General features: G+C 40.1%; 1 protein-coding gene across 1 annotated transcript; it reads right to left on the bottom strand.

The window, feature by feature from the left end:
- Positions 1 to 501: 501 nt before the first annotated feature.
- snu (ABC-type transporter snustorr) lies at positions 502 to 5,021 on the bottom strand. The gene is made up of 9 exons (XM_089852992.1): positions 3,717 to 5,021; positions 3,205 to 3,519; positions 2,535 to 2,919; positions 2,076 to 2,438; positions 1,830 to 2,007; positions 1,502 to 1,617; positions 1,100 to 1,436; positions 899 to 985; positions 502 to 825 (listed from the first exon to the last, which is right to left on the bottom strand). Exons 1-9 carry the CDS (start codon positions 3,827 to 3,829, stop codon positions 614 to 616), a joined length of 2,106 nt encoding a protein of 701 aa, XP_089709118.1. The 5' UTR covers positions 3,830 to 5,021; the 3' UTR covers positions 502 to 613.
- Positions 5,022 to 8,820: the final 3,799 nt, after the last annotated feature.

Below are 8,820 nucleotides of genomic sequence, written 5' to 3'. Positions count from 1 at the left end.
TTAACTAAATAATGAAAATAGCGTATTATACATGAAGATACGGTTAAAACTTCAAGGCCAGTTGACAAAGTAGGAACTGAAGATGAATAGAGCTATTTCAGTGGGGGAAAAATTTCGTCTGCTACGAAAATTGGGCCTGCCTTTGAGTGTGTAGGGCGGACATTTTGTGAGGGTTTTCTCTATGGGCAAATAGCATTGGTGACGTAGCCATTACCCCCTCTGAAATAGCTCTATAGGAAGATCCGATTTGAAAGCGTGGTTTAAATCATGGCCGTATTAATATATAGCATGAACACTGGGGTACTATGTAAATGAATATTCGCAATAAATTGCTGCGACCTTATTAAATCTTTAATCAACTCCCAAAAAAATATAGATTTATTTTTGGTTTATTGGCTTAAAGGACTAAAAATTTAAAAAAACAAGCCGGGTTCCCTGCAGTAGTACTGCACGCGAGTAATGAAACAAAATCGCTACAAATATGAAATCAAGCTGTAAAATGGTATAAAATGTTTTAAAACTTTATTACTGTAACATACGAATAGATTGAGAAATATATTACAAATCGCATCAATAAAATCAACATTTCTTTAAATTTTTTGAATTTTCAACATTAACGTTTTAACTTAAAAATAGCAATGGCCGCAGTTAAAAGCAAAACGATCCAGGCTATCGTAACCAAAAACCCGGACCAAACGACCCCGTAAGTTATGCCCCAACCTCTGGACAGCACGTTCCTGATTGATTCAGTCGCTAAGGTTTGAGGGAGGCAGTAGCTGACGTATCTAATTGGATAGGGCATCCCTTCCATCGGCCATACGATACCTGCGCACACGATGACGAAAGCAAGGTTTATCGTCACTACGTTGAAAGTAGGCCAATGAAACGAATTACGTACCACTCATAATCAGGTTTGGATAGAAAGAGCCCAATGCAAGCATAATTGCGGTACTTTCTTCAGTGACGAAGGATGATATAAGAAATCCTGAAAGACAACAAATCATGGACTACAATTTCATACTCAAAGCACCCGTCATAAAAGCGAAATTTTTTCGAAGGTGGGTTTAGTACTATTATTATTACGTAGGCTTCTTCTTACCATAAGCCATTCCACAAACTCCTTGAATAAGTGTCATAAGAATGACCCATATAAATGGTCCTCGAGAAGGAACGTCAAAAACCAAGAAAGTAAAGATTAGGAGACCGAAGACCTGCACAATTAGTACGAGGAACTGCATCATGATGTGAGACACGAAGACGTGCGCCGCGGTGACCCCCGACACCCAACTACGATCGAAAAGTCCGGCTTTACGTTCTTCCACGAAGCTCAAAGCGGTCAACCCAACAGCCATGATGTAGATAATACTTAGAATGATACCGGGTGCAATGAATTCCGTGAAGTTCACTTTGTTATCGCCATAAACCGGCTCTGCCACCTTATAATATAATACAACGAAAGGTTGCTTACACTTCCCGATAAGTTATCCGCAAACGTACGTACCTTGATGGGCAAATCAGACAAGCCAGGATTCGCACCAATACTTGGTAAAAGGCTGCGCGAGAACTTTTGGAACGCGTCAAGCAACAATTTCTGAATAACGAATCCAACCTGTTGACCTACAAAAATAGTCTTACATTAATTGATTTTAGATGGTAATACCAAGAAGTCATGCAAGACGTGACAACATTCAAAGAGTACTAGACTGTCGTGACATGATCAATGTTTTCCCTCAAAATACAAGCTCATAATGATCCAGTGCGAATGCATGCACTCATAGAACCAAAGATGGATATTCTAACCTTCTCAGGTCTCGGTAATGTGTACTTACTTGTCATATCGGCGTGGACTGTAATTGAACTACAATCCAGTGTGTGTTCGTCAACATTAAGTCCCATAACCAAGCGATTGTACAAACACGTTGAAAAATTGTAGGGTATAAAAATCGCCGCCCATTTTTCTCCAGATTTGACAGAAGCCAAAGCCTCTTCCAATGACGGACTTGGACTCTGAAACATAAATTTTAGTTAATTATTTATGCAGCAACCAAGAAGATCGAGGTGTTCCAACCGCATACCAAATCTAAGGAGTGATTATCAATCGATTCCAGAAACTTCGTACTCATGATGACAGGGTTCTCCGTGTTAACCACGGCAACGGAAAGGTCAAAGGGAGTTCCACCGATGCACAAACACAACAAGATGACTTGGATAGTTGGTATGACCAATTGGAACAGAAGAATAGGAACATTCCGTCTCAATCGGGTAAAGTTCTTCCAGAAGAGGGTTAAACATTTACTAGCCGCGTCTTGACAAGAGTTCGGTGGTTCAGGGACTTGAATTCGGTTGTCGAAGAGATTGGTGTCAAAGTTGCGCAAAGAATGATCCATACTAACGTTCATGTTTTTGCCAGGTGGGTCAAAGTCCGTTATAAGGAACACCTGCACGAAGGAAGTATCATATTCAAGAAAGTAAGTTAAACTTGAGGAAAATGCCTCAAGGTCAAGATGACCTCTGTACTAAGATAAGGGACTTACGGGAAGAATTGGACGTTTCTCTCCATTTTCATCCAGCAAGTCCGGTTCGTCATTCCCCTTGGATTCCTTGTCAATCTTGCACAACTTGAGGAAACAATCCTCGAGACTAGGTTCGTTGAAATGCAACATCAGTTCGTCAGGACTAGCTTCGGCTAGCAGCCTCCCTTTCCTCATCAAACCCACGACGTTGGCTTGTCGCGCTTCTTCGATGTAGTGAGTCGTAATGATGACTGTCATACCTTCTCGTGATGTCAAGTCAACCAAGTGGTTCCATATCTTTTGACGTAGAAGAGGGTCCACACCCACTGTAGGCTCATCGAGGATTAGTAATGGTGGTCTGTGGACTAATGCAGCCGCGAAAGACACACGGCGCTGTTGTCCACCACTGAAAAAATGGTTATTAATCTGACTTTCTCGGAATCATGTACCATTACAAAATTAGGTTCCCGCGGGGCTACTGACGGAAGGCGGAGTTTGCGAAATTATTACTGTCATGATTTAACATAGAGTTATCTTCTCCGTTGTGAGGTCATTGGGTTCAAATTGGGACAACTTAAGAATGACGTATAATACTTAGGTTTAAACCGACCATTTATTAGCTAATATATAAACTGAGTATATGGAAATGCTAAAATGTTTGCAGGTTGTAGACACAACACAAGCGAGTTACCTTAGGTTAGTGACAAGTCTGCTCTTAACTGGCAAGTCCAGAAACTCTAGTAAGAATTTGGTCCTCATCTTCAAGGTAGCTGGTTTCATGTGATGCAGTCTTCCGAAATAAATCAAGGTTTCTTCGATAGTGAATTCGGGGTACAAAGCCAATTCCTGGGGCATGAAACCGACACCTTTACCCGGTATGACGCTTTCTCCAGAGCCAGGTGTTTCGCCGAAGACTTTGACGTATCCATCGTTTAAAGTGTATTTACCAACTACAGAACTTAACAGGGTTGTCTTTCCGCAACCACTAGGGCCTAACAACCCGTAGCTAAAACGGATAAAACAACCAATTATTCCTTGATAATCTTCAAATATTGTGTCTAAGAAGGTTAATAGACCCAAGATATAATTTAGAGAACTGAGTGACTGACAATCAGCGCGAGACGCAAGCCCCAAGCCCCTAATAGCTTTACCTAAGAAGCTAAACACTAATTTTGAAGGGAGAATAGAATAAATGCTACTTACATAACACCTTGTGGGACATTCAAGTTGATTCCTCTTAGAGCGTGAAACGCTGACTTCCCACTACCGTAGGTCAACTGACCATTCCGAACTTCAACCGCTACCGTAGCTGACATTATCCAACACGACTGTAAACACCGTGGCAATTACGAAACTAACTTTCCTATACACGAGACCAAGTGAAACTGAATTTGTTAACGGGTTACGTTTTTTAGGTAAACTTGGTTAATTTGTTTAGTCATTTTTTAATAGACCTAAAGTCAGTTTGAACTATTTTTTAAGTGTGGTGTGATAACGTACCTACCAAAAAATATAGCCAGTAGTTGCAGATCGATAGTCAACGCCGGGCCTAAATTGTTTTATTTACGTTAATTTACGTCATTTAAGATCATAAGATACGTTCCATAAGTTTATCACTTAGTAGAGAGCTTGTCATGAAGTGACGTAGCTGAAACGTCATAGAAGTATAGAGTGCTGTCATTTGTGACGTCAGATCCAAGGTTAAACGTCACGAGTCTGCCTTTAGCAATGGGCGGCCATGACAGTTACCGTTTTTCCTTTATGGGAAAACAGCATGGGTGACGTCACACCGGCGCTTCTGACAGCACTCTATAGGTTGTGTCATACCATAAGTTCATAAGATTTGTTCCATAAGTTTGTTACTGGTTACAAGTTGCTTGTCATGGAGTGATGTAGGTCATAGAGTCTCGTAAAGCGACGCCTGGTGAGGCGCTGTCAAAGGCTTAGTACAGACTAATTAGGAAGATGGACTGCAAAACCGAGTGTAGTCAATTCCCGCCTCGTTCTCGAACTAGCTCTCAGCAAGTCTCTAGTATTACGAAGTATAGTTAGTGTTATACTTATGGAATATATCTTATAAACTTATGATATAGCGGAAAATTCAATACGACAGCCATAAGAAATCAATTGTGATGGAAAACTAAGAATATTGTTTTGATCTTTCAAGAGGATATGCCTCATTGCTTGTCAATAAATAACAATAGAAAGTTGCGTATTTAGGGAAATAAGCGGGGTGTTAGTAGTCTTCTCGACTCGTGGAGGTAAAATTTTGGTTTCCCAACTTGTCTTCATAATAAGAGTCATTTCTAATTATATTTTCAATAATTATAACTTTTTTCAGTACAAGCAATTAACGAAACGATTATGATGTCTGTAACATGAGATTCATCAATTCAGACAATCAACCTCTATAAAAAGAAAAGGCACTTTCCTACATACACGTAGTTGAATCCAAACCGGGAAAAACTTGTTTCATATTTCAATCTACACGCGGTGTAAGCGTAAAGGACACCTGAAAGAATTATACAATAACACGAATGAAGTGATCTTCTAATCTAGGCTGTGTGGCGTTGGTACCAAACTAGTTAAGATAACCATATACTACTCTCAATAAGTATGGGTCTTCCGTGTGGCCTATGAATCGGCAAAAAGCTGACTATGTAGCCTCGGTGTTAGATCATTCCCTTGTGGTAAGACCTATACTTATGTTGTTACTAAGATATAACAGTACAAGTTATAGCGGTTGGTACTAGTGAAGTGGTCGTATCTCGCGTATGTTCTTCACTCGTAAATGACAGGTGGGTCACGACAAAGCAATTAGAGGATGCTTGAATAAAGGCCGACCTTTGGGATGGCTTTATTCTCAAACCCGTATTTATCCCTTTATTTAGGTCAGTGAAAATTTGTTCGGTGAACCAGTACGGTACGCTTTTATCACGGAGTCACCCCCGTGAACCACCGTTCACTGTATCAGTCGAACAAAAACAATGAAACCAGCCGTTCCTTTGAAGTGGGAAACGACCTTATTTAAAGAAGAGGCTAGTACTTGTTGTAACCTCCAACGTTACCTACCTCGCTTTCATGGATTTGAAAATCACGTTATGTAGTGCCAGCACTCCTCGAGACACGGTTTCTTTTTTATTTTTGAACCATGACCTTCAATTAATCGCTTTATTCACTCTAGTACATACGAGGGGTAATTCATTCATTGCCATACCAGTAACATGGATAAAGAATGCGCGTGAGCTTAAAATTTGTTTTCACTCTACAGGATAGGCAACTCCCTATCTCGGACAACAGCTTATTCTGTATATACCTTGTTACAACATCGATTGTCAGCGAGCGCAAACCTAGGTCTCTATGTAACGTAGCTTTGAAGGTGCTGTCAAGAGACCAAAAACTTCAGGATTTAAAATATCTTCGAGTGCACGGGCCTCTAGGTCTTAGTTTCAAATACGTGTGATATTGCCTACAGCCTACTACACGTATTTGAAACTACGGCTCGCTAAAAAACTCGCGGACATTGTAAATCCTGAAGATCCTCAAGTTTTTTGTCTCTTGTCTAAGTTGCATAGAGACTTAGCTTTGTGCGTGCTGACAACCGATGTTGTAACAGAGTATATACAGAATAAGCTGTCGTTCGAGATGGGGAGTTGCCTATCCTATAGCGTGAAATCAAATTTCCTCAGGCGCATTCATTATCCATGCCAGTAACAAAATAGAAGCGTCAAACGGAATGTTTATCTTAATATTAGCTGATAAATATCATAGCGTCATCGCGAGAATTGATACGTGGTTTCCTGGCCTAACTATGGATAATAATGGACTAACAATCAGCTGTCATTTAACGTTGATCCGAGTCAGGTCGGATTTCGTTCAATGGTAGGTCAGTTTCCGGTCATCGATCCGATTGTGTACTCACCTGCAGACCAGTAACCTATACCTAAACTACTCCCGATTATGCAAAATAGTTGGTAACGCTACCTCCCCGACGGCTTTGGTGTATTTCAGTCAACATTCAATAAAATTAACAATGGTCTAAATACTTACCGGGGCTATGGGACAGTCAAAGACAGCCATCACCGGTTGCAGTCACTCGGAACCGACATAAAATATGTTTATCCGGTGGACAACTGTTTCGCATTCTGAAAACAACTAACGCTTTTTATTGAAAAATGTATATAAATAATTTTAAGACAAAATTAGGCCTACAATATTTTTACATCCGTTCTTCTTATGGACACAAAGCAAAATAGAATTACAATATAATTTTTTTACAAACAAAATACGAATACAAGTAAACATTTTCCGGTCAGTACAAATTTAATGATTCGTGCGAAGTCGAGAGATTAGGGCGACAAAGTTTGAGGGAATACGACACATGTCGGCGATCCTACCTTACAGGTGCCGACTGCCCCGTGTCCGCCGGAGGTGACTTACCCCCATGACCCCTTCCGACACCTCCGAAGTAAACCTCATTTTCTTCCTTGATTAATCACAAACTGAAACCTGATTAGTGATATATACCTCTACTAGCTTTTACCCGCGGCGTCGCTCGCCTGTAATAAGGACTTCCATCAAAATGATATAAAGAATGGGTAGATTTTACTGGTGACTAATATTTTTGTAGCAACCTAGGAGCGAAGGCACTCGGCGTTGCCCGTCAGCCCGTCGGCACATTTTTATTACTTTTCATGCGGACATTATCTTCCATAAAGAAGGGGTTTTAAATCCTGGCCACCATTTAAAAAGATGGCAACAAATCGAACCCAAAAGACCATTCAGACCGTCTATAGGTTAAAGGAAACCAGTGTACTAAATATTTGTGAAATGGGTTGAAACGCGCGGACATTTGTTGCATAGAGAAGATTTTTACATTTCTGGGCGTAATTTATTAAGATGGCGGCAGATTGGAAAAATCTTTCTTAGTAGTACGCGCCTACTACTAATGAGTAATGTTCCTGCAAATTTTCAGCCTTCTAGGGCAAGCGGTTCGGGCTGGGCGTTGATTATCAGTCAGTCAGTCAGTCAGGACTTTCATTTATATAGATAGTTTTCGCACATGGAGAATTCATACTATTTACACCAGGAGGCCGGGCTACCTGGAGGACAAAAACCCGTCTGCTTTTGTCCTCCAGGAAGCCTGGCCTCCTGGTGTATATGGTATGAATCCTCAATGTATGAAAACTATCTATAGATATAGAGACCAGCCATGGCACGATTAGAGTCACAGGGAAATCCTCCGATAGAATAGCCAGCCCTATACTTGTTCCCTTTCTAACGAAACCAAATATTTGGTTTGTTTTTAAAATAATCAAATTGTCAATAACAACACACTTTTGCCATTAACAAAAAGAATACATTAAATAAATGAACGTGAGGCGTGTAAATATATTAGGGATTGAACGACCATTCGAAATTAATAGTCCTTTGAATGGTCGCGCTTGACTGACCCGGGTCAAGAGACGAACGAGGAACCACCGGAGGAATTACCTGGCAATGGACAAGCCGCTATTTTCGTAATAATCGAGCGTGGCTTTTTCCTTTAGCGATTTATTACACGGCGAAACGCTACTCAATTTCCATATCACTTTTGCGAGTGTCCCATAAAAGCTTTGGTGCGCGCCCACTGAACAATAATTACACGCGTTTCTTATATGGGTCAATGTCGCTAGCCGAATCAAGACACTGTACCCGATTCACCGTAACTACGTGCCTTCATTGGTATCTTTAATAATTATGATAATACTTTATCGGATATCTGGATGTATCGAACCATACTGGGCGATTTTAATCACTGACCAACAGAAGTTTTCCCGTTTGCTTGTTTGATTTCGAAAAAGTAAACGAGAACAAGTTGGGAAACCAAAATAAACCTCTCCGAGTCGAAACGATGGCTATCTACCCAATTAAGATGTTTTTCTTAAATAAATATAATTGATATAAAATATTTTAATCGTCAGTAATTTACCTTAATCCCAGTTGAGTCGTTTTAAGAAACGTTATTCATTTTAAACATGCATAGCTATTCTTAACGTTTAACTTCTAGCGAACCCCCTTTTCACAATTTTTGTAGATTTTGGGTATATAAGGCGATTTATTGCGACAGACAAACAGACACACACGCAGACACGTCCAGTGTAATACCTCTCCGTGACGTCATCGTCACTAGGAGAGATAAAAAGGATGGAATTATAAGAAAAATATTGAAATTACAAAAAAATAGACGGTTGTGGCAAAATTAAATGAAATTTTCGCTAATTAACGAAATTGGAAGCTAAATGATTATAGAAAAAATGTCGCAAAC

The sequence above is a fragment of the Phalangium opilio genome, unplaced genomic scaffold, assembly GCF_054372755.1.
Source record: "Phalangium opilio isolate 3A_F unplaced genomic scaffold, DU_Popi_V2 ptg000113l_1, whole genome shotgun sequence".
Lineage (NCBI taxonomy): Eukaryota > Metazoa > Arthropoda > Arachnida > Opiliones > Phalangiidae > Phalangium > Phalangium opilio.
Note: the sequence above shows the minus strand (reverse complement) of the source record. Positions and strands in the feature narration are given on the sequence as shown.

Coding starts and splice junctions, on each gene's coding strand:
- snu (XM_089852992.1), bottom strand. CDS start 3,829: ATGTCAGCTACGGTAGCGGTTGAAGTTCGGAATGGTCAGTTGACCTAC. Junction 1,618..1,829: donor AGTCCACGCCGATATGACAA/GTAAGTACACAT, acceptor CTATTTTTGTAG/GTCAACAGGTTGGATTCGTT. Junction 1,437..1,501: donor TGTCTGATTTGCCCATCAAG/GTACGTACGTTT, acceptor TTATATTATAAG/GTGGCAGAGCCGGTTTATGG.